This window comes from Cylas formicarius, unplaced genomic scaffold (genome assembly GCF_029955315.1).
Source record: "Cylas formicarius isolate icCylForm1 unplaced genomic scaffold, icCylForm1.1 PGA_scaffold_10__41_contigs__length_53128322, whole genome shotgun sequence".
In the NCBI taxonomy this organism is placed as follows: Eukaryota; Metazoa; Arthropoda; class Insecta; order Coleoptera; family Brentidae; genus Cylas; species Cylas formicarius.
In genome coordinates this window covers 29,661,180-29,687,974 of record NW_026844214.1, presented here as the reverse complement: position 1 = coordinate 29,687,974, position 26,795 = coordinate 29,661,180, and the positions used below count along the sequence as shown (strand labels likewise).

Below are 26,795 nucleotides of genomic sequence, written 5' to 3'. Positions count from 1 at the left end.
GCTTTTTCGTGCTTATACGATCTTAAAAATTTAATCCTATTAAAAGCTTTATCCTTGGATAGTTTTTCTTCCAATTTTAGTATTTTTCTTTAAAGAAATTATTTAATAATCAATTGTAAAAGTTAAATAAATAACACAAATTTTTAAAATTGTGTTTATTCTGTTGCTTATATAACATAGCTGATAATACATTTTTCTCTGTCTAGCGTATACAGTTAAAAAGAGATAACAATAGCAGAACCGATCAGACCGATGAATGGTCCGAAATTTAGTAATCCGATAATCTGTTATTATTTTTAATTTGTTAAATTGTGATTTTTTCGTTACGATCGTAGAAAAAGTATAATGTGCAACACCACACTTGTTGCATAATATACTATAACACACCATTAATTACAACATAACATTCTCCAACAACAATGTCATGCGCTATGGACTTGGCAGTCTATGTGTTCACTTAATATGGTGCTGAAAATACTTTTTTCTACTCCCGTCTGCAAAATGCCTAATTACACACCGATTTAGAGTGCAGGAAGCGTCACATCCACATCAGTTTCGTTTCCCACGGATTCGAGTCACTTCGGACATTTCCGGGATTTTACCGCACTGGTTTGGGATAAATCGGACGTCAATTCTGACGGTCATGTAAATCATGTAAATGTATTCGTGTTGTTTTTCGAAAATGTACCCAAAAACTAACGTTCGTAGAAAAAGTATAGTATGCAACACGGTCGGTAAACTTTTTAAGTCACTCGCGTATTAAACAGTCGCTCCGCTCGTGTCAAATAAACTCGAGAGTCAAATGGCGTTTACCGTACTTGTTGCATAATATATATATTTTCTTAAATTTCTTTACTAATTTTTGAAATTTCAGATAATGAAATTAACTTACTTCAATAGTAGAAAAGCTAAATAAATAGAATTTTGTAATATTAATTTTGGTGGACTTGGTTAGTTTTGGTAAGTGAGGAGTTTACATCATTCCATGCATATGCGGCAAAAATACATTGGAGAGACCGGACGAAAAATATCAACTAGGCTTAAAGAACATGAAAGAGCCTTAAGACTAAGACAAATAAACTCATCAGAATTAAAACTGAGGTGGCTTTTACTTGATGAAAATCCATTTATCAAAATAAATAAGGACTAAAAGTTCAGATTTTCAGGAAATTATATATTTTTACATGACAATTGTTTCGACAACACCGTATCTTTATCAAATGTAATATTTTGCAAACTACCTGCTACTATATATACCGAAAAATGACAATAAAACCGTAATTAATCTTGTTGTGAGAATTTTTAAGTTCAATAAAGGAGAGGTATTTAAATCTAATTGATCGTTAAGCAATACATTTGAATGTCTCATTTTATTAATCTCCGTGGCTTCCAATAAATTTAATTTTCTACTTTTTGTGGCTGTATGTAAAATATCAAAATTGTCGTCAAAAATGTGTTTTTCTGTGTTTAAATGTGTAACATAATTAGAATCTAGACTATTGTTTTCACTGGGTTCTCCTATGTATGTAATTGTTTTAAATTGTTCGTGTTCTGTATTAGGTTTCGGATAAATAAAGTTTTCTGTTGTCTGGATTTATTTCTTATTTATAATTTTATCTATAACGGACGGATTGTAGCCGTTGTTCAGTGCAATTTGTTTAATGATATTAAGTTCTTTGTTGTAATTTCCTGTTGAGAGTGGCGTATTAAGAAGTCTGTGTATAAAAGAGTGAAATGCAGCCATTTTGTGTGTATAAGGGTGATTTGGGCTATTATCTATGACTGTGTCCATGTGTGAAGGTTTATGATAAATGGAAAAATCTAATTCTTGTTGCGTTTTCGTAATAGTTAAGTTTAAAAAATTTATAGAGTTATTCTATTCAATCTCGATAGTGAATTTTATACGATTATGTAATGAGTTAATGTAAATTATATTAACTCATTACATAATCGTATAAAATTACATTATCTCATTACATAATCGTATTAAATTCCCTATCGAGATTGGACAGGATAACTCTTTTAATTTTTTGACTTAACTATTACGAAAATGCAAAACAAATTAGATTTTTCCATATATCATAAACCTTCACACACAGACATAATCATACATAACAGATCAAATTACCCTTATATACACAAAATGGCTGCATTTCACTCTTTTATACACAGACTTCTTAATACGCCACGCTCAACAGAAAATTACAATAAAGAACTTAATATCATTAAACAAATTGCACTGAATCTACAATCCGTCCATTATAGAAAAAAATAAAAAAATAAAAAACAAATCCAGACAACAGTAAACTTTATTTATCCGAAACCTAATACAGAATACGAACAATTTAAAACAATTACATACATAGGAGAACCCAGTGAAAATGTTCCAAAACATCTGTCAAAATAAGGTTTAAAAATAGCTTTCAGAACTAACAACACGATAGGAAAATTTTTAAAAAACAATAAAACGAAATGTTAAAACATCTCAAAAATCAGGTGTCTACAGGTTGAAATGCGGATCCAGTCCTAAAATTTATATTGGGCTAATAGGTAGATCCTTCAAGAAACGCATTAACGAACGTAAAAGAGCGTGTAAAAACAATAGTCTATATTCTAATTATGCTACACACATAAATCCAAAAAAACACATTTTTCACGACAATTTTGATATTTTACACACAGCTACAAAAAGTAGGGAATTAAATTTATTGGAAGTCATGGAGATTAACAAAATGAGACATTCAAATGTACTGCTGAACGATCAATTAGATTTAAATAACTCTCCTTTATTGAACTTAAATTCTCACAACCAGATTAATTAAGGTTTTATTGTCATTTCTCTGTACATATAGTAGCAGGCAGTTTGGAAATGTTACATTTGATAAAGACACGGTGTTGTCGAAACAATTGTCATGTCAAAATATATAATTTCGTGAAAATCTGAACTTTTAGTTCTTATTTATTTTCATCAGCATTTGCTGGATATAAAATTTTATTCGATAAAATTCTGCCATGTAATCAATTCTTCTACCAACGAAAAATCCGAGAGTCTTTAGAAATCTGTAAATATAAGCTAACAATCTTAACCATGACTCAGGTCTTTACCTGTCATCAACATGGGAATTAGTTATTCAAGCTCTGAAGAAGCTTTGTAAAAAGTATTACAGTAGCCTGTGGAAGTTTCTTTCTACAAAAAAAGTAATTAGCGATAATTCTGATATCGATTCAATCGATGAAAACTACGACAATGTGAATAATACTAAAAATTCTCAATCTCAAATGGAACTTGAAGTTTGTAAATCTCAGAGATTTAAAAATATTCCAAAGAAATTTGATGATTATGTGGTATATAATTGTAGTAAATTGTAAATTTTTGTAGAGATGATGTACCATTTGAGGAGGCGATAGAATAAAAAAAAATTGGTAAAAAGCCATGGATAAGGAAATTGACTTATTTATTACTTATTTACAGATGACGCATTTCTCTTTGTCGCCGTTGAATTGAACCGGTAAGGTATTTCCTAGCCATATAGTAAGATACATTGCTGCTAACATCTTAGCCACGGACCCTACGATTAATCTCCAATATGGGCTAACACGCCCTACCTCAAAGACGAACGTTTGCGACAGTTAATAAACTTCATGGTGTAATGCCAACATATAACTTATAGAAAAATTTGTATAATAAACTTTAAATAGTTAAAATAAAAAAAAATTATTTGACACAAATTTAATAAGACGTAAATGTAGTTCTAATTAAAATTGAATAGTGGCATAGCCAAATATTACTTCTCTTTTGGATTTATATTGGTAATTTAAAAGTTATTATTAAAAATCCGAAGTGGAAGCCTGGGGCCACCCTGCATATAGGTACCAATAACTTAGTTAAGGAAATATAATCGGTGTGAACAAAATTTTTTGTACAATATGATCCAAAATTTTTTGCGAAAATATTTATTTATCCAGGTTATTCGGGTAGAAACATTATGGCATTGGGAAAGAGGTTCTTCTTTAACGGATCTATAAATAAATCGGACTTAAAGAAACACCAAATCTATTTCAGTTACTGGGAAGCTAAATGCAATTCGTTAAAAGCTCTGTGGATCAAACAATAGTGCTAACTTTGTATGATGTGAATAACAATTACTTTGTCTATTTCGTCCGGTCCGAATCGTGAAGAGCTTAACCGAGTGTACGGGACCGACTACTGAATTGAATTGTCGATCGTACTCATTTAGAAGCTAAAAATTTGGTTTAGTGATAGTGTAAAGAAGCGTGTCCGCATCGAGAAACTGTTCACCGCCATAAAATTTATTTTAAATCAATTTAAGGGATAAAAAATCTAATTAAAATTTGTTTTTAAAAGATCTTTTATGTTGTATGACTTGCACAGTGCTCAGTTTTCTATGGACATGTACCATTTTTTGAAAATAAAATTCATTTAACATTTAATATTCATTTTTTTTAGAAATCACACCATTGTGTATAATAGTTTAGTTTATTTAAATCAAATCAACATCGATTATTGTACTGATCATATTAGCAATTTCCATTGCTCACATACAATACTTGGTATATAAAAAACTATATCTATATCCAGCCTTTTAAAATATATTCGCTATTAAATATTTTTTATCCAATGAAGATTAACTTTCGAACAATAAACATAAAAATACTACTAAGTAATCCTACTCTCTATTTTACCAAAATTAATAAGTTTATCGAAGCATATTGAGATATATTGTTAAATTAGTAAATTAGTTAAGAATATTACAAATTTTATATTACATTAAAGTGTTTCAAGATGATGTAAATAAGTACATCAAAATATTTATAATTTTTTATTCAAGATCAAAATTTTATCCGAAGTTTTTATTGCATAAAAAAATGTTTAATAGAGAATATCTTGGAAACGGCTGAAGTGGGTATGGACCATTTTATACAAATTTGCCATTATCGTTTTATCAACAATTGAAGTGGCGAATGAACGCAATACTCCCTCTGAATTAAAGTTGAGTTTTAGATGATTTTATAATTGGATTCACCCTGTATAATTTGTACAGAAAAAGACAGTTTCATAAATATAAAAATATTTTAATTATTTTCTAATGTGTTTACTCGACACAATTTTAGTAAACAGTATTTCAGTGTTTCATTGCTCCCTTCAAACAAACTAAAATGCTAATTGTGTCCTAATACGCTAAAGATAGCTAGGTATTCAAAGTAAACCGCAGGATGTTAGGTCGTGTTTATTTAAAACTACCAGTTTTAAACTACTAAGGACGGTTCGAAATGTATACCGTACTTATCGGCTTAGACACTTATTGAGTAGGTTTTATTCTGGCAAAAAATGACAATAAAAATTAATAACAATTCGTCAAACCATGGGAATGGAAAAGCTAACTCGCATCAAACGCAGGGTGTTTCATTTAATTTGACCTTAAAACCAAAAACAGTTTGTATTTAATTTTTACATAAATCTCGTAGTACATAAAAGGATTTTGCAGTTGTCTAGCCTGCTTACAAATTTCAAATTTAAATCCGAGATGCTCTGTTTCAAGCATTTTTAATTTTTGGAAATTTGTTCAGCGATCAATAATAATTAATCAATAAATATTTTTTGTGAAGAATAGGTATTTTTATTATTGCCTATACAATTATGCCACTACGAATTAATATTTAATAAGTTATTTGCACACCATCGACTGGATCTACGTCTCAATTAGCAATTGAACATAAATTAATTTTATTTTCTGCGAGCAGGATTTCTTGTCAGCGCCTTTTGTAAGCTTGGTTTCTCAATTTTGTATTAATTAAAGTGGAAACCGAAACTCTGACTATATTTTTGTGTCAGGCATTTTCGTAACTATTTGATTTCTTGTTTCCAACCCCTTGATCAAAAAGTTCCCGGCATAACCTACACGGTGGTTAGTTTTGGTTAGATCAGAGAGATGGCGGAGCACTTGAACATTATCATTACCAAAACTACTTGCATATGGTACGGAAGGGCAAGAAGTGTTATACATTTATATAAATAGGAAGTATCTGTTTTTAAATTAATCTGGGGTTTTTAAATTATTTGAATTGAAAAATGTTTATATAATATTTCAAATACATACGAAGTGTAAAAAGGACCTTCTTCTTCAGAATAGTATACAGTGCGTATGGAAAAAAATATCTGCTATACCTTTTATAAAACTTCTTCCTGTGTCGGTTTTTGTTGAGTCGAACTATCATCCTGTTGGCTTCTTCGGAGCTTGACTGAAACTGTTTCAACCAACAGGATCATTGGCGAAACGTTAGTTAGTTCGACTCAACAAAAACCGAAGCAGGAGGAATCCAGAAGTTTTATAAAAAGTATTACAGTAGCGCGTGGAAGTTTCTTTTCAAAAATATCTGCTAGTTTGAGACGAACTGGAACAAAACATTCTGTATATTAAAAATAGATTAGAACACGGTATAGAAAAAAGCAATTTGTTAATCTGACATTTGGTTCATGAATTTCTTCACTTAGCTGATTGAATTTATTATAATCCAATTCCCACTGTTTTCAAAGTACCCTGGAGTTAAATTATTTTTGTTGATGTCAGACAATCTCAATTTCATACAAAAAAAGAGACCGTGTTGACGTTGGAAAAGAGATGATTTACGAGGCTAAATCTGATCCCACATTCATCAAAAGGATCATTACTGGAGACGAGATGTGGGTTTATGAATAAGACACGCAATCTAGACATCATCCAAACGTTCACCAAATGAGCCGAGACCAAAAATACCATGTCGTTTTCGGTCAAAAAAGAAGACAACACTCACGCTTATCATGGATTACCATGGTGTAGTTTATGATGTATTTTTGCCAGAAGGACAGAAAGTAAACATTAACAAACAAGTATTATTTGGGCGTTATGAGACGTTTGCGTGAGGCAATTCGCCGAAAGAGAGAACAAATACTATAAAACAGTCACCGACTACACCTGATTTGCCTCCTTGTGACTTCTTTCTGTTCAATCGGGTTAAAAAAAACTACTACGGGGAACGCGTTTCAGCAGTCAGGTAGTAATGGAAAAACTCACAGGAAGCACTGATGGCGTACCGAAAACCGAATATAAAAAATATTTCGAGGATTAGATCAAGCCCTGGCATAGGCCTGTTGCAGTTGATGGGGATTACTTTAAATGTGACAATACAGATTTAGATGAATAAACTTATATTTTTAATTTTTTAACTAAATTCCGCAAACTTTTTGATCCAGGTTGTATATCTATTTATTCTTATTTATTCATATAATGAAGTTGCCATTAGTTCCTTGGTACCTGCGACATCAACACATGATAACACAGTAGTAGCACAAAGCTAACAATGGGGAGCAAATGCGTTGCTAATATTTTTCGCTTTTCCCTTCCAGCGAACATCTGTATTTAGGTCCTTGCAAAAAATTTTTTTCATCTATTCTTTCTTTTCGGGACTCGTGGTACTCATGGCGGTTCTTTTTCTAAAGTGAACTTTAAATCGAAGCAGACAAGGAAAGTTGTAAAGTACAACTGTGGCAGTTTCATTTTATTCTTTACTGTACTCGTAAATGCATTGTTTACGACGAGCTATTATTATGCAAACGAATTATTTTCCGTTGTATAAGAAGAAAATAGACACGAAATTGAATTTGTTTTGAGCTAGTAGCAGACGCAAAAATTCCTTTGAAAAATAGTTTAAATCCACTTTGGAAACTATTTCTTTCCGAATTGGATCGACAACATTGGAAACATGTTGGGTAAATAATACATTTGACAAGGCTTTAACAAAATATTTTGATGTGTTTGAGGGACAATTAAAAAGTTTGTTGTTTGAAGTAGTACTTTTACCGTGTCCACAATATTTTATAAGTGTGAAACGAGTATTGGAGTATTTGGAAATACCCGATATTTCGGAAAATTGTTTTATCCATTTTCTGGATTTATTAAAAAATGAATTTTAAAACGAACTGCTAAATATGTATTTTTTTAACGCAAGTTACGTATACATTTAAATACTTTTAAAAATTACTTACATATGTTATGAGTTGTTCCAAAAGGGCCAAAAGTATTACACATTTATTTTTGACTTGCTTAGTTAAAATAAGAAGTATCTGCTTTTAGTTAACTTAGCTTTTGAAATTATTTGAATTGAAAAATGTTTCTACATTATTTCAATTACGTACGAAGTGTGAAAAGAACCTTTTTTTAGGAATAGTATACAGCGCGTATAGAAAAAAAAATATCTGTCAGTCTGAGACGAAATCAAACAAAACATTCTGTATATTAAAAATAGTTTAAAACACGATATATAAAACGCAATTTGTCAATCTGACATTTAGTTCGTGAATTTCTTCACTCAGCTGCTACAGTAAAACTTTTTTTCATAGGCAAAGTCTATTCCTTTGCTCTTATGCTACCGGCGCATACATGTATTTTATTGAAAAATGCGAAAACAAACCTGCTTTGGCATGCACTTCTCTGCTGATCACAATTCCCAACATACTTTTAAGTTTACATCTGTAGAGGGCAGCGTGAATGTCGTGGCGATAACGGTCGTTGGAAAATGGGGGAAATATAAGCGACCCGTTTGGAAAAAGCAGTCTCAAATCAGGGATCTACAAAAGAAATAAGTATATAAGTGATAATTTTTACACAAACAGGTAAACAAGAGCTTAAACAAATCAGAAAAGAAAATCTTTTGTAAACCCTACCTAGTCCTCTTAGCGTAAAAAAAAGTGCAAGTCGATTTGCATATATTAAAAAATTTTCGTTTTAATTCATATTGGAGCATAAGAATTTGTAATCATAATAAATATATTTTAGGTCAAACTTTCGGGAATTAAACTTAAAAATACTTGGAGCTATCTCTGCCGTTTTATGTTCTAATATGTTAGAGAAAATCTTACATGGTGTATTAAAGTATACCTCGCATACAGATTAGTAGATTGTATTTTTTTTATGGTACAAACAATTTACCATATTATAAAAAATTTGGCAATTTTATTGCTTAACAGGTTCTTTTACTCCAGAAGTTAATTCAGGTTGAGCATTCTTTGCTCACTATTCGTTTGATTCATGAGTTCGAAAGTACTAGGCAAAGCCAATTTCTAAAAGGAAACTAACCAAAAACCAATAAAACCAGCCTATAAAGCTGAGATGAATAAAGGCAAGTAAGATAAACATGGACAAATTGGTATTTTGTCAGAGGTGTGGTTTCTTGCAAATAAGGGACTAAAATTTAACGGTAAACTATAAAAGGGGGATCTCCCATTAAGTAGATGACTTTATCTACCAGCTAAAAAAACTAAAAAAAAAGAAACTCGGATCCTACGTTTGCTAAACTTTTGACCTTATCGCGAATAACGTGTTACCGCATTTACTTGCATCCCGTTGCCTCAAATTTGAACACTTCTCTTAAACCTGCTAGTGTTGTTTCGATATACAGTGAGTAAACTTCCTTTATTAGGGGGATCGGATTTGTTAAGCAGAATTATGTTTCCATTAATTACCACCAAAGTTAATTTAATTAGTAATGGTGTTAGTCAATATTTGTAAATATAAACATGAAATGTGTAATAACGACCCTGATAAAAGTTTGTGCTGGAACAAAACTAGTACGTGGTTAATTTTATCTGTACCCTTCGTCCTACTCTCATTGAGAATTTTTTTGTCCAATATACAATTTTACAATACAAGTTTTGCATCCGCACTTTAGTCACTAGTTTGTTTAGGCACGATGGGAGCGTAGCGAAGCGAATGTAATTTAATAAAAGAGTATCGAAAGACGTTCATAATCATGGTGCATTTTATACGTTTTCAATAAAAATTATTTGTTGCGAACATTTTTGCAAATTATTGTTTGACATGAGGAACGTGCAGCGGAGTGAACTTTTATGAAATGAGTGAGAATACTGCTATATCGTATATATTTTTAATGTGGCAACCATGGTAAGATGTGATTTTTTTGTTTACTTTATTATAGCTGATCGTGTATCGTTTGGTTATTGGTCGCAAGTGATAATCTGCGATAATTGAAATTCAAAACGTTTTTAATTGGAAAATGGCTCTCGTTAAAAAGGATTCTTAGGCTACCTACGAATTATGATCATCAAAACTTGTCGAGATAGACATTAAAACCGACAAAACGAATAAAAACGAACATTGGTCAAACTGACAAAGCAATGGATTAAGGGGGCAGGTGGATTTGCAGTAGCGTAAGTGCTTTCGTGAGTGTGACATCGAATATTCTCGAGTTTTTCTTACAGTACACTGTGTCCCATTTTGGTCGCGACTGAAGGGTATGTCCGTTATTAGTGCAGTTAGGGCCCTGCTTTTCATGACTTGCTTAGTTTTTAGAATACAGGGTGATTTTGGAAATTTGAAGTTTTGGGACATCCCTAGAATCTAAACGGTTTGGCCTTTTAATAGGAAAAAAAATGTTTTTTGATTCGGCTTGGTATGAGCCTCTCAAAATTGTATAACAGAATGGGGTTATTTGTGGAAATGACATCACAAAAATGATTTTTTTAAAATATTCATAAAGATATTTGCGGTAGGCCATGGAAAAAGATATATCAAATATTTAAAATAATTACCTTATTTATTCCTGGCAATATTTACACAATAACTTTCATAATTTGCATGAAGCCAACTTAAAATTTTATTTGTAACATTTTAGATGGCCTTGTGACCTATATGTTATTAAAAAAGATAAACCAAATCGAGAATCTAGATATGAAAACAATATTTGCAATGATAAGAAACATAAAAATTATTAAATATTAGCATTTTTTTGCAAATCTGAATATAATTTAATTTATAAAGTTAAAAAAAATGTTGAAAATGTCTACTATTTTCTAGAGACTCACCACCTGCACACTGTTTTAATCCTTTCCAAAGCTTTTAGAATAACAAGAGGTTGCATTCTTGCAAACCTTCAAAAGCTGCTTCTGTGGCTGCTCGGAGCTCTCCGATATTATGGTGGCGATTGACATTTATTTTACTATTTAAATGTGAGAGAGGACCTCGCGTCCACCTGTTAGGCCCATTATTACCTATTCTATTATCTCCAAAAGTGTGCTCTCAAAAGGGCCCTACTTGTCTGGGATTATAAGCGGGTGCCCCATCTTGTTGAAAAAATATCGAATTTATGTGCGCCAACGGTACATAATCTAATAATTCTGGTATCATATCTTGCAATATTTCCATATACAACTCGGCAGTCAGAACACCTTCAAAAATACCATATACGATTTTAGTGCCTAGTATGAAACAAGCCACATCAAAACCAAAACGTCGTTGTTCTTGCTCAAATATGATATTTTGGTGTTCTTGATACCAATGTCAAGTATTTTGCTTTTGAAAGTTTCAGCCGACTAATTTACTCCAAAAACGAATGGCAATACACCATCGCCTATCTGGATCGCCAGGATATCAATGTTATAAGGCTTAAATTTATGATCCTTTAATTTTTTTTGTATCCTACATTTTGTTATTGTGTGTATTGTTAGGAATAAATAAGGTAACTATTTGAGATATTTAATAGATACTTTTTCCAAGACCTTCCGCAAATACCTTAATGAAAATTTATGAAAAAATATTTTTGTGAGGTCATTTATACAAATAACCCTATACTGTTATACATTTTTCAGAAGTTCATACTAGGCGGAATCAAATTGGCCTATAAGAGGTTTCATTAAAAAAAAACACTTTTTTCAAGAAGATGAACCCATTTAGGAAAAAAATGACTATGGTGATAAAATGTGTTTAGAAATAAATCCGGATTTTTTATGATAAGTCTGCCTCGGTGCTCCCAGTAAAGTATATGTTGTAATCATAAACCAAATGCTTGTGTACTTGAAAAATATATAGAGCTGGTATTACTTGTTGCACAGGTGCACCATCGGGGCCAACCCATTCAATTTCTGGCGAAGGACTTCCGTGGCCCGAACAATCCACTCTTCCTCCAGAGGTGTTACTAAACTCTACTCGATGCGCAGGCTCGACGACAAAGAGGGGACCCTGTAGGTCAGCGCCACTGCCCATCGATCCATTAGGTGGTAGTGCTGAAAGAAATAAGCTCATTGAGCAAAACTTTGGTGACGCATATCGTGACAACTCTGTATAAAATAATTATTTATTATGCAATTATTTTAATTGAATTTTTTAAGTCCTACAGGTCGATAAAATATGTGTTTAACATTGATCTACCTATTTTTTTTTAAATCTGCTATTAGAATCAAAATTGGTCTGACGGATGGTCACTGAGTGTTTTGTTAAAAGGACTTAGTTTGTCAATTTGATAAAAAAAGCGAACAAATATCATATTTACAAATTATTAAAAAAATCGACTTCCCGTGAAAGAAAATAAGGTAATTATTTCAATTTTTTGGTGAAGAACAACTTGGCATAACTGGCTGATGCCATAAATGTTTTCTTTATAAAATTTGCAGAGTAAGAAATTTTCTATATCTTTATCCATTTAACCATATTTTTGCAATTCTTTGCTTCGGATTTTCTAATAGTACATTCATCACTTTTTTCAAATTTTCTCAATAATACGATTTTTTTTACAGTATATATAAGTAACTAAACAATATGTACCGATAATTACATATTTAGTGATTTCAGGTAATATTAACTTACTCTGGCGTGTAGTCCAAACATTTTTCCTGCTCATATTTAAGCCTAATTAAGCAATTACCCGGCTAAAGCACGCTGCTTAACATTATGACCAAATGATAGTTAGGCACTTTTGGAATACTGCGAAAGGCATGTATTCCGCCAGGGGCCATCGTTAATGCGTAACATTACACTTGATGTCTGGTTTAGAGCGATCCATATGCCAACAGCGTTTTACGCCTCAAACAACGATTAAGTTGTTACGGTGTTTAGCCGAAATTTAATTTCCACCAAGCTCTGGGAAAAACTTTTTAATTAATTTTTTTCAACATTCAATAAATTGTTTCTATTATTATTTAGAGAACCGTAAGGGAGACAGAAAGAGAGATTTCTTGTGCTATAATTAAGCACGGCTTCATTTTTTCTGCAAATTAATGTCTTTTTGGTTAAGGTTAAAATTAACTTCAGAAGGAACTCATTTAATGAATTAATTTTTATTTTAATTTTAAGTTAGTATTTTTTGATTAATTTAAAATTATAATAATAATAACATTATTATTATTATTATATTATTATAAAAAACTTATTATAAAAAAACATCAGCAGCGACTTTAAAAGCTCAACTACCATTTTTATTTTTTGTTTCATAATGGTAACGGTCACTTCTCGATTACTGATTTTATAAAACATATCAATTGTTCGCGAAACGTTTTCGTTAATCCTATAAAACCGCTATTTCACTTTAAGCTTATAAAGGTTACAGTAACCAAATTTTAGTTCCATATAAAACTTTTACTTCCTATTTATTTGCAACTAAGAGGTTGCAAATACCTTTATCCACTATAAATAAGTTTGATAACCTCAAGGAATATATTTTTGTTACCGCTGTAAAACCTACGTAAAGTGTTTTTAAACACCAAAAAACACCCCCATTCGCTTCATATTTTTGTATATTATTTTTTATGTTGATATTTATATCGATTCGAAAAAATGTAGCAATGGCGCCCGTATAAGCAATGCCATGGTCGCTTTTTAGAAAAGAAAACTATCTTTTTGAATTTTTGAATACTTAGCTGCTAGTTACCAAAATGGTATTTATAAAAATTTCTTTACAGCCATAAAACTAAAAGTAGCCCAATGTCCAATGTCACTTATGCAATCATAAACTCACTTTTCAATTGTTTACTTATTGCAAACTTTTAAAATTGTTCAACCGAAGAAGTTGAGCAATCAATACCTTCTTTGACGGTCATTCCAAGAGCACGGGACTCCAACAAGGGGCTGTTTTCCGCCCCCCTGAATCGACTGAATCTGAAATGACTGTAATGTCGTACAATACAGATAAAATGGTGGCTAATAATGAGCACCCCATACGTGTTTTTTAAAAACCTAGCAGAGTAATGCTACATTTCGGTATTTATCAATACAATATTGTCTTGAAAGTCTAAATTTTGGTGAATTTCTTTTAGATTAGGTCTAGTTTTCAATGATTTATCGCTCAGTGCACTTAGCAAAATATTATCATGGGTCTAGGACACATTCTATAAAATTTGCTATTTTATTTAATATTCTGGCAACTGTGCTTAGATTCTGAATTCTTTAAGAAAATAAGTCTTACAAAACTTATAACACCAATGGTTTCTTATGAAACTGCAAAATCTGTTATAGAAGCTAAAGTTGCTTATAAACCCTTTATAAATATCCGTTAACTTTATAGTAAAACCTTAAGCTGTTTGTTGCTTTCACTAAAACCATATCCGAAACGTCAAATCAAGAGAGAGTATCTTGTACCTTGCGATTGAACGTGTATTGGAGAAACCAAAACTAGTCTAAACGTACCACTTGACGAACAAAAAAACACACACACGAAACAGATTGGGATCTGGAATTGCAGACTATGTTTGGTCGAAGCAACAAAAGAGATAAGATATGAGGCTGATGTTGTCCACATGGAGCCTCCCTGGAAGAATCTCAAATTTAAATAACCTCTATTCATAGCAAATATTAACAATATTTACAACAACCCGAATGTGCACCTGTATCGGCGTCCTTAGTGGACAAATTCGTGGGTCATTGCACCCAACTCGGCCACGGATGAGCAGGCAGGTATTTTGGATGTGAAGTGCGTAAAATAAAACTCACTGTTTAATTTATGCTTATGTGGGATCAATACAATAGAATGTATTGGTCCTTAATAAGGAGATGGTCCAAAATCTGAGAAATTAACATTAATTATATTTTGTTGTTTACTTTGTCTGATCGATTGCTAAACAAATTCACTACACTATAAAGATAAAGAGAACATGCTTCGTTTACGTGCCCCTGACCTCTTGATATGCCAAACAAAGAGAGCAAAATCAAAATATTGATATTTGAATCCCATTTTGCGACCCGTTTGAGACCATAAAATACCGCTATTAAAGTCGAAAAAAGTATATTGACATTTTCCATCATAAATTCGAATTTTCCTCACTAAGTAAACGTGTCAGAGGTAATAATGTGGAGGTAATTTATTTCAGAAAAAAGTTCCTTCGGACCGATGGCATTGAAAACCATTCGAGTGAAGCGATCTAGAAAAAACTACCCCTGACGAAAGCATTTTAAGTGTGCACACATTGATTTTAAAACTTTAGGAGATATTGGGTGCAAAAATTTACAGCTGCATAAGCAGTAAACTCCTGATTATAAATTTCTAAATTAAATTTATAGCAATTAAGTTTCAGTCAAAGTATTCCTTAATAACACTTACAATTAGGGTGCGGATAAATCATAAAAAAATAATTAAGTTTTGTGAAAATGGAAAACTTCGATATGATTGTCGTCTACAAAGAGTTTGCGGTTACGATTCAGTGATAAATTATCATTCATTCATGTTTACTAGTATTGTCATTTGAAGATTACAAAGAAATCTGATACCCTGTCCCGTCAATCGGCTGTAAAAATTTAAAGCCTGATCCAGATAAACCTAGCAATAATTTGGACACCTGTTAATAAAAAACCCGACGTATGAAATTGCAAACTCAAATATAGTTAATTATACTCTATATTACTTAAAATGTTAGATTACAATTCAAAAACTAAAGAATCGCCCATAAAATAAAAAATAATGTATTGATGTATTTTTATTTTACGATTTTGCTTATTTAAAGGGGAATGTGGCACGTTTTTTCTTCAAAACTGCACGAGTTTGAAATCAGCAAATCAGCACCTCGAGGAACATGAATTTAGGTACTCACGAAGACTGTGGAAATCATTAAAGGAAAAAATTAACTTACCAGTTATATTAAAGTGACAATTGACAAAAAAATATTCCCAACGTTTATTTCACTTGAAATTTGACTAATAAAAATATTGTTATTATTATGGTATTTGTTCTTTTGGATAATATTTGTTTCATTGAGGCACTTCTCAGAAAAAAAAGTACAGTGGGCATCACGAGACTGTAATGATGGAAATCTGGTTGTAAAAATCGCAAACAGAAATGGACCTAAAATACTACCCTGGGGTACTCCCTTGTTGACAGCCGAAGCCCTAGAGGTTGATTCCTTAATTATCACTTTTTGTTTTCCGTCCTTTAAAAAGAACGAATTTACAAGACTCTTCACTGAATCCTATGTGATGGAGAATTCAAATGAGGATTTCATGATTTATCGTGTCAAAGGTTTTGCTAAAATCAAGTAAAACCAAGGCAGCAATTTTTTTTTATCACAAGCCAAAATGTCATGAACGCTTTCACATCTATAACCAGATCTATGTCCCGATTGTTGTGGGCGCACAATACTGTAAATATTGAGAATTGCTCTTATTTACTTGTCCATTATTTTCTCTAGAATCTTAGAGAGTGTGGGAAGAATACTCATAGAATGCAAATGATCAAACTCTGTAGGTTCTTTTACATTACCTTGGGGTATGACTTGTTTCCACAGTACAGGAAAATATGAGGACAAAATAAATTTGTTATGTGGACAATATACTTTATAATTAGGGGGCAATAAAGTTGCAGTAAAGTGATATTAATACTATCGCTTGCTGTTGCCTTCACCTTAATAGTACTTCAACTTCGATAGTCATATTCATATTCTGTCAATAATGTTCTTTTTTAAAAGTTAAGAAGTTCTGGGTTGGGCAAGGTGTTAGAGGCAGTGGAGCTTAGAAAGAAATTATTAAGAGCATCTGGATTATTAGTTATTATACAATTACACAATTAGACAATTAGTGTTTTGTTCGATTTTTATAATATTAAGTTTTTTAGTTCACGTCACTTCTCTCTAGAATTAGAATTTTGAAATTTGGTTTGTATTTTTTTTTTCCTAACTGGTATCGTTGTGTAGTGTCTAATAAGTTTATAGTAATTATAATGGACAGAGAGCTTTGATTGTTTAAATTAATCGCTTTGTTATTTACTATTTGTAATCATTTTATATTATCAGTTATGCAATGCAATAGTTACTTTGTTTGCAAATTTTTTTAAAGGGTACATGCAGTACATAGTCGTTGAAAAGAGAGATTTTCTCATCAATACTACTTGCAGAAAGTACATTATGCCAAGGCACACTCTGAAGGTCTTTTTCACAATTCTCTCGATAAATACTGTTTACTGGCCTGTACATGAAACTAATCATCGGCAGCTTTAAATATACTAAAAAATGATCGGCAATATTCAAATCTAAAATACCAGTCTCAGTAACACCTATATTAGTGCTCATACACTTTACACTATCACCAATGCCCTATAATCTTTATTTCTCGTAGATATTTCAAAAGCCTGTGCTTTATTAAAAGTCATAAACAGGCTTTTACTTTTCCCTTATTCGCCGTGTCAACGTTCCGCATTCTACGTTGGTCAATTTAAGATGATCGACGTGCCACTTCCTCTTGGCGTTATTAATTCCGCTATTCTGAGACCGCAAGTTTGGACGGATAATTATAAGTATAAATTCCATTTTTTTTGGGAAGATTAAAACATTTTATTCTATTGATGAATTGGAAAATCTGGTATTTCGTTGACTCAAAAGTTTCTACAGTATTTCATAACAGATGTAATGTTTCTAACTTTACCCGAGGAATATCATTTACACGTTTTGTTATTAATCTAAGAATAGAACACTACTTAGCAGCACTATAAGATCCATCAATACACGGTGATGCATATGCATATACAGCTCAACTTAGAGGCATATCCCTTGGCTTGAAATGCGGACAAAACTTTGTACAAATATGGTTCCGAAAACACTTTGTTGCCGAGATAAAAAGTATCAACTATTTAATTTATCTACCAACCATTTGGAGAAAAAAAATCAAGAGCCATGAAAGTATCTAAATTGGAGGGTGAATCTTATACGAAACTAAAAGCTAAGAAATTTCGACAAAAAGTTTGGGGTGACTAAATAGTATAAATATTGTGTTTTTGATATGTAATTATACCAAATTACAGTTAATTATTTTAAAAATTGTGGACATTAAATTGAAGAAAAAAATCTTCGACACCTAGGAAACAAAGCGCTTTAGAAATCTTGTTTGTATGAATTTGAAACATGTTCTTAGTTGGTGTATCTGAAAAGGTGTAAAACAAGTTCTCCAAAATTCCATTTTTTCATTCTTTGGTAAAATAAAAGTTACATTTGGATTTAATTTTTTCACAAATAATTTTTGTAATACACTTTTTGAGATACTGTGTTAAACTTTTAGGTTTTTTTTTTGCGAGGTCATTTGCAAATTGCAATTAATTTTTTAAATGGCAGTCTTTTTTGGTTTTCTATGTAAGAGTGTCGACTGTGGAGAATTCCGTATGGTAAAGTGCAAGTCAATTATAAATCGACAAGTTGATAAAATTAATAGTTGCATCGTATGTAAAGCCTGCTGAAAGGGGAAAATTAAAGAAACGGTCAAAATCCATCCCATAAATTTGCCTAACCTTTCTCTGCGGAAGAGAGTAACTAAAATCCAAGCATTATGAGCCGATAATAAAACTTGTAGATATTCATAACCCATTTAGTTCGACCAAAATTTATGGTAATAATTTATGACCTAAAAAAATAAATGGGAATTTCTCGTGATTACTGCGGTTGTTTAAAACCTTTCAGTATTTTTTAATATTTATCTGGTAAAAAGTGCACAATTACTACAAGATTAACCGTTACTTTGGTGTTACTTGTTTTATTATTAATATTTTTCCAATAAAATTGATAATAAGGGGCGAGAAAATGATTTAGGCCAAATACACTTTAGCAAAATGTGTTTTGATTATTGGGATAAATGGTGGGGTTATGTTTAATTGGAAATGGTTAGTATGGCAAACAAGGTGATGGGAAAAGTACTCTAACAATTGCAATGAATGTTTAGATTAGGTATGTTATACTCCACAGTCAAATGATGTTTAATTAAGTGACGAGCTAATATTTTGCAAGCAGCGGAAGGGTGGGGTACGCACACGTGGCGACCGGTTGCTTCAAAATGTGTGTTGCTAATTCTTAAATCTTTCTATATTTCAATTTCAATTCAATTTCAAAACATAACTTAATATTAATTGTTATTATTAATATTATGCTTTATTGTAATGTTTAATGTAATATCTATTTGACCTAAACACCTGGGTTTAAACAAGCCGTATGTGTCAAAATTAATAAATTCATCAACTTCTTAATTTGTAACAGTTCAATCTTAACTACAATTACAAAATTATAATTAACCAGATTAAACGCAAGGCAAAAATGGAAGAGTTATCCAAAATATAGTTGTCGACTTCTCTAGAAAATATCTTAATTACTTTAATTTACCTTTTATATATAGGAACCAAACTACAAAGTTTGATAGCTATGGTTTATAAGTGCTTGTCTCGAAGAATGTTTGGAAATGTGTATACATGTACCTAAGATAAACATATACAAAACACTTCCAAACATCTATATTATAAAGAAACGACTTACAGTAACATTCCTGAAGATAAATAATGCACATACCTCCCACCCCCTCTTTGAAATCAGATAGAAGCGGTTCAACTAATACTTTATAAATAAGTATAACCGTTTTTTTTGTAAAGGAATTATCATAACATCAAATTTATGCAATAAGAATTAGATTTTTTTGTCAAATATAACACACGATTATCCCATTTAAGCTTTTTCTCAACCATTACTACCAAGTATTTTATAATATTTGTTATCTTCATTCATTCTACTAAAGTGTCAATATGTATTTCTGAAAAGTTGGAACGAGTTTTCCCAGTTACATATTTAGTGTTCCTTATATCAAATCCTTTTTAAACCGCAAACTACTACTCTGTCGTCCGCATAAGGATGATCCACATTTAAATTTCGTAATTCATTAATATATAAATTGAATAGCACAGTTTCTTGTGACATACCTATCTTGACAATACACTCAAAAAGCTTCCTATTTTCGTGAATTGAGGCCTGTCGGTTAGATAATTTTTTAAACAAATCGTTAACAACGACGCGCATTCCACACTTTACGAGTATATTGGTTATTTATGACAGTGACAACGTCATTTGTAGGTGCAGAAAGAACACTGATTACAGCCATCCAGATGGTTAGTAATTTCCTTCATGATTTCCACCATTGCATCATTAGTACTTATAACCTTTGTGAAACGAAATTGATGACTATACAATTATCATTACTACTAAGAACATTATGTAAACACTTTTCAAATACTTTTATTAAATTTGATATTACAATAATTGGTCTATAATTACAGGAATTCGACTTACGACTTATAAACTTTTTAAACTGATAGGGGACATTACCAGCCTGAAATATAATTCCAATTATATGACATATAATATCAACAATACGTAGGTGTAAAAACTTTAAGATTTTTGAAGCAACCTTTCCTGGGATGCAATTGTTTTTTAAACTATTTATCTGTTCTATTATCTGATTTATCGTAAATGGAGAGATGGGCAACTCTATTTTAACTGTAATTTTTCTCATATATTGAAAAAATATTCATTAAATCTATTGGGCACTTCTTTTCGTTGTTTATCAGCGTTTGAAGGGGAAGAGGAATAGTAGGCGGATGAGATAGAAAAACTGAAACGTAAGCGGTTGATTTCTTCCTGTGTTTAGATAAGATTGTGGACAATTTCTATTTAACATTATCTAATTTATTTTTGTCAATCGACAAAAATAAATTAGATAATGTTGTTATTGCAAATTTTGGCAAAGGCAAAAGGTGGTATAGGCCCACTTAACTGAAGCATGTAATTATTTATCTGGATTCCACATACGTAAGTTGTTAATAAATAAAACTTCCAAAATTCTTGCCTGCAATCAAATCTTCTACTAACAAAAATTCGAGAATCTACGGAAATCTATAAGCAACCAAACAATCTTAGCCGTGACTTAGGTCTTTACCTGTCACCATCATGGGATTCAGTCATCCGAGACAATGTTCATGCCCCTCCTATAGCTCCGCCCCCTCGAACAATATATAAACAGGTACAGACTAGAATGCAAGCTAGTTTCAGGTAAACTGTGAAGAAGACATCAGGATGATTGGCGAAACATCAGCCAGTTTGATTTATAAACAACCGACGCAGGAGGAATCCAGAAGATTTGTCAGTAGTTGGAATTGTGTTGTAAATTAAAACTGCATATTCGAATTTCAGTCGTTTGTTATAAAGAATGTCACGCGTTTTAAATCATCATTCTGCAAAATTCGTGAGCGGAAATTTTTAATTCCGTTATGGCGTTATTATGCTTTTGACGACGTTGAATTTATAAAACTCTTTTAAGGTCTGCAAAATAATTTAGTCCTTTGAAAAATGTTAGCGAAATGCGGAAAGTTGGAAATTAATTTGCGGGACTGAGAGAGACCCAATAGCAACGGAACGGGAAAAACCTTAATTTTAATTAAGTAGAGATTAAAGTTTATTACGCGATGGCAGCAGAACTTTATACACGTTCAAGTAGGATCTGCGATCTATGAATTAGTTTATATATTTCACCTACCACGGTGATACGCTCAGTCCCATGCTCTTCAGAGATATATTGTAAATAAAGAAACTAAGTTTCAAAATTAATTTGCTTTAGATACCGCACGAAGACCAAGTCAGACGACGCATAAAGGCTGAAACGTACAGGGTCATTTTTTAAATTTGCGTATCCACCTAACAGAAGTCACGGATAAAACTACAAAAGTTGTGTTATTTCTGAAGTATTATATTTTGGACTTCTGAAAGAAAACAAATGTGCATAACAAAGTTGAGAAACAGTGGCAAATTTTTTATTTTTATATATTTTCTGTTCTGATGAAAAATCTTTTTCTTCGAATGTGAATAGCCGCATTCATTACCCGTTGTACTAGTCCCAAAGAAAGGTGTGTGCATTATCAACGCTTGAACGCTGTTACGCAAACGGACAAATATCCACCACCTAGACTCAATGACATGTTACAAATGGCAAAACGGACTAGATACATACACCACTTGATTTAAAATATGGTTACCATCAGGGGAAGGTAAGACCCTCAGATAGAGACAAAACCGCGTTCATCATACCATTCGGAGTATTTCGATATAACCGAATGCCGTTTGACTTGAAAACAGCCCCTTCCGCGTTTCAGAGAACAGCGCATGTTGCACAAGCGGTACTTGGGACACTTGATAACCCATTAAGGAATTAGACCCGATCCGGTGGGCAGCGATAAACGAAATGAAGTTTCCACACAACGTCAAGCAACTTCTGACTTTCCTCCAGACATGTTCATGTTTTCGCAGTTCTCAAGTTGGCCATGCGGACCCAAACAAGAGGAAACGTTTTGTAAACCGAAATTTTTGCTAACCAGTAGCCTAATATTACGACAGGCAGACACCCGGTTACCCTATATCTTACGCATGGATGCCAGTGCCCATGCACGGGGGCAGTTTTACTCCAGGGGGAGTAAAGGAGGAATGAAAGACCAATCGAGTATGCCAGTCGACTATTAAACTCAGCTGAAAGGAACCTAGAAGGAGCTAGTTGCATCGTGAAGAGAGACCACCAACCATATAAATGTTGAATGTCGTCGCCGATACATTGTCTCGACCAAATTTTGACGAATGCCAAAGAATTGCGTGAAGCACAGCTAAAAGAGTCTGATATCGAAAATATTATCAAATAATTTTTCAAAGAAACTTCCACAGGCTACTGTAATAACTTTTATAAAATTTCTAGTCGAACTAGTTCGTCGTCGAACGTTTCGCCAATGATCCTGTTGGCTTCTTCAGAGCTTGACTGACTGACTGTTTCCCACCTATCATCTACAGGTGATAAGGGAAGTCACCGAGAAAAACTTTCAACTCAAATGGGCATTGCAAAGTAGAGAAACAGTAGCAAGTTTTTTATTTTTAATTGCTTTACTTTAAATCGAATCATTCAGTTGGGAAAACGAGTTACTGAATGAAAGAAAAGCTTCAAGTAGTCCGTCTTTTTTATTCCAATAACAATAGAAACAGTCCAAAAATATAGAACCGGGAAGAGAATATTTTGCTTTCTTTTGAAGGAAGCTCTACTTTTATGGATAATAATTAAAAAATAAAATTAATTTCAATAGAAAATCCCGAAATTTCAATCTCAGTTGTTGCCGCATAAGACTCAGTCCACTTTAACCTACAAATTTATTCCAATTCAAGGCTTATCTAAAGGAAATAAAATTTACCTGTTACAATATTGTCCAGAAATGTCGAGGCACAATATAACAGAGGATCCCGAGTTTTTTGGGAAAAATTATTTTTACTAATGAAGCAATTGATATTAAATTTGGAGTGCCTTCCAGTTCGCCAAAAATTAATCTGGCTTGCCAACAACATGGGACACCGCCCCACAATACCGACCCAGTTACTGAATACCTAAATGACGGATATGATCATAGGATAGGCAGACATGGCAAAATTCTTGAAACAATGTTTGAAATGCCAGAGATTCAAACCCATGAATTTAAAACCAACTGATGGCGATAGATGGAGATGGAGATAGAACTGGAAGGTCCTCAAAATCTAAATATCAATTGCCCGTCAGATATCCATCAAGAAAAATCGGTCGGATTATTTGGTTGGTCAGCATGCCAGACCACACAGGAATCGATCTATCACCCTGTATTTTTACTAATGCTCATTTTTCCGATAAAAAATACCTGCTGTCATGAAGTTTGCTTCATTAGTAAAAAAATTTTTTCGCAAAAAAAAACGGGATCCTCTGTTATATTGTGTGCCTAGACATTTTTTCAATATTGTAAGAGTTAAATTTTATTTCCTTCAGATAGGCCTTGAACTGGAATAAATTTACAGATTAAAATAATTTTATTTTTAATTATTATCCATAAAAGTATTCAAAAGAGAGCGAAATTTTCTCTTCTCGTTTCTTTTTTTTTCGACTGAGACTTTTGGTTTTATTAAATTGCAGAATAATGTGTACTCGTCTCCCATGATTATTCTGACTGTTTTGCCGTTTAACTGCAGCTATTGCTATCGGAATAAAAAAGACGGACTACTTGAAGCTTTTCTTCTTCTGAACTCATTTTCCCAACTGAATGATTCGATTTAAAGTAAAGTGATACAATATGTCACACAGAACGCTTGGCCAAATCGATCAACATCTGTTTAGTTTTAAAATAAAATAAAAAATAAAATTAAATAATTCAATTCATTCGATTCATTCAATTTTTTGCCATAACAGAAAATATATGGCGTGTTCTACTCAAAAATAAAAAACTTGCTACTGTTTCTCAACTTTGCGATGCCCGATTGAGTTAAAAGTTTTTCTCGGTGACTTCCGTTATCCCCTGTAGGTGGGTACGCAAATATAAAAAATAACCCTCTACATGATGTTTACTGAATATATATATATATATATATATATATATATATATATATATATATATATATATATATATATATATATATATATATATATATATATATATATATATATATATATATATAGTCACCGAGAAAAACTTTTAACTCAATCGGGCATCGCAAAGTTGAGAAACAGTAGCAAGTTTTTTATTTTTGAGTAGAACACGCCATATATTTTCTGTTATGGCAAAAAATTGAATGAATCGAATGAATTGAATTATTTAATTTTATTTTTTATTTTAATTTAAAACTAAACAGATGTTGATCGATTTGGCCAAGCGTTCTGTGTGACATATTGTATCACTTTACTTTAAATCGAATCATTCAGTTGGGAAAATGAGTTCAGAAGAAGAAAAGCTTCAAGTAGTCCGTCTTTTTTATTCCGATAGCAATAGCTGCAGTTAAAAGGCAAAACAGTCAGAATAATCATGGGAGACGAGTACACATTATTCTGCAATTTAATAAAACCAAAAGTCTCAGTCGAAAAAAAAAGAAACGAGAAGAGAAAATTTCGCTCTCTTTTGAATACTTTTATGGACAATAATTAAAAATAAAATTATTTTAATCTGTAAATTTATTCCAGTTCAAGGCCTATCTGAAGGAAATAAAATTTAACTCTTACAATATTGAAAAAATGTCTAGGCACACAATATAACAGAGGATCCCGTTTTTTTTTGCGAAAAAATTTTTTTACTAATGAAGCAAACTTCATGACAGCAGGTATTTTTTATCGGAAAAATGAGCATTAGTAAAAATACAGGGTGATAGATCGATTCCTGTGTGGTCTGGCATGCTGACCAACCAAATAATCCGACCGATTTTTCTTGATGGATATCTGACGGGCAATTGATATTTAGATTTTGAGGACCTTCCAGTTCTATCTCCATCTCCATCTATCGCCATCAGTTGGTTTTAAATTCATGGGTTTGAATCTCTGGCATTTCAAACATTGTTTCAAGAATTTTGCCATGTCTGCCTATCCTATGATCATATCCGTCATTTAGGTATTCAGTAACTGGGTCGGTATTGTGGGGCGGTGTCCCATGTTGTTGGCAAGCCAGATTAATTTTTGGCGAACTGGAAGGCACTCCAAATTTAATATCAATTGCTTCATTAGTAAAAATAATTTTTCCCAAAAAACTCGGGATCCTCTGTTATATTGTGCCTCGACATTTCTGGACAATATTGTAACAGGTAAATTTTATTTCCTTTAGATAAGCCTTGAATTGGAATAAATTTGTAGGTTAAAGTGGACTGAGTCTTATGCGGAACAACTGAGATTGAAATTTCGGGATTTTCTATTGAAATTAATTTTATTTTTTAATTATTATCCATAAAAGTAGAGCTTCCTTCAAAAGAAAGCAAAATATTCTCTTCCCGGTTCTATATTTTTGGACTGTTTCTATTGTTATTGGAATAAAAAAGACGGACTACTTGAAGCTTTTCTTTCACTCAGTAACTCGTTTTCCCAACTGAATGATTCGATTTAAAGTAAAGCAATTAAAAATAAAAAACTTGCTACTGTTTCTCTACTTTGCAATGCCCATTTGAGTTGAAAGTTTTTCTCGGTGACTTCCCTTATCACCTGTAGATGATAGGTGGGAAACAGTCAGTCAGTCAAGCTCTGAAGAAGCCAACAGGATCATTGGCGAAACGTTCGACGACGAACTAGTTCGACTAGAAATTTTATAAAAGTTATTACAGTAGCCTGTGGAAGTTTCTTTGAAAAATTATTTGATAATATTTTCGATATCAGACTCTTTTAGCTGTGCTTCACGCAATTCTTTGGCATTCGTCAAAATTTGGTCGAGACAATGTATCGGCGACGACATTCAACATTTATATGGTTGGTGGTCTCTCTTCACGATGCAACTAGCTCCTTCTAGGTTCCTTTCAGCTGAGTTTAATAGTCGACTGGCATACTCGATTGGTCTTTCATTCCTCCTTTACTCCCCCTGGAGTAAAACTGCCCCCGTGCATGGGCACTGGCATCCATGCGTAAGATATAGGGTAACCGGGTGTCTGCCTGTCGTAATATTAGGCTACTGGTTAGCAAAAATTTCGGTTTACAAAACGTTTCCTCTTGTTTGGGTCCGCATGGCCAACTTGAGAACTGCGAAAACATGAACATGTCTGGAGGAAAGTCAGAAGTTGCTTGACGTTGTGTGGAAACTTCATTTCGTTTATCGCTGCCCACCGGATCGGGTCTAATTCCTTAATGGGTTATCAAGTGTCCCAAGTACCGCTTGTGCAACATGCGCTGTTCTCTGAAACGCGGAAGGGGCTGTTTTCAAGTCAAACGGCA

General features: G+C 32.5%; 1 protein-coding gene across 8 annotated transcripts in view; it reads right to left on the bottom strand.

The window, feature by feature from the left end:
* LOC132697784 (cell adhesion molecule Dscam2) overlaps positions 1-26,795 on the bottom strand; it is a 222,408-nt gene that overhangs the window by 54,720 nt on the left and 140,893 nt on the right. For all 8 annotated transcript variants that reach the window (XM_060663427.1, XM_060663454.1, XM_060663446.1 and 5 more), the window contains exons 2-3: positions 11,895-12,076; positions 8,470-8,626 (exon numbers count right to left, since the gene is read on the bottom strand). In XM_060663427.1, coding sequence (XP_060519410.1) covers positions 8,470-8,626; positions 11,895-12,076 — 339 coding nt within the window. The remainder of the gene's footprint in view (positions 1-8,469; positions 8,627-11,894; positions 12,077-26,795) is intronic.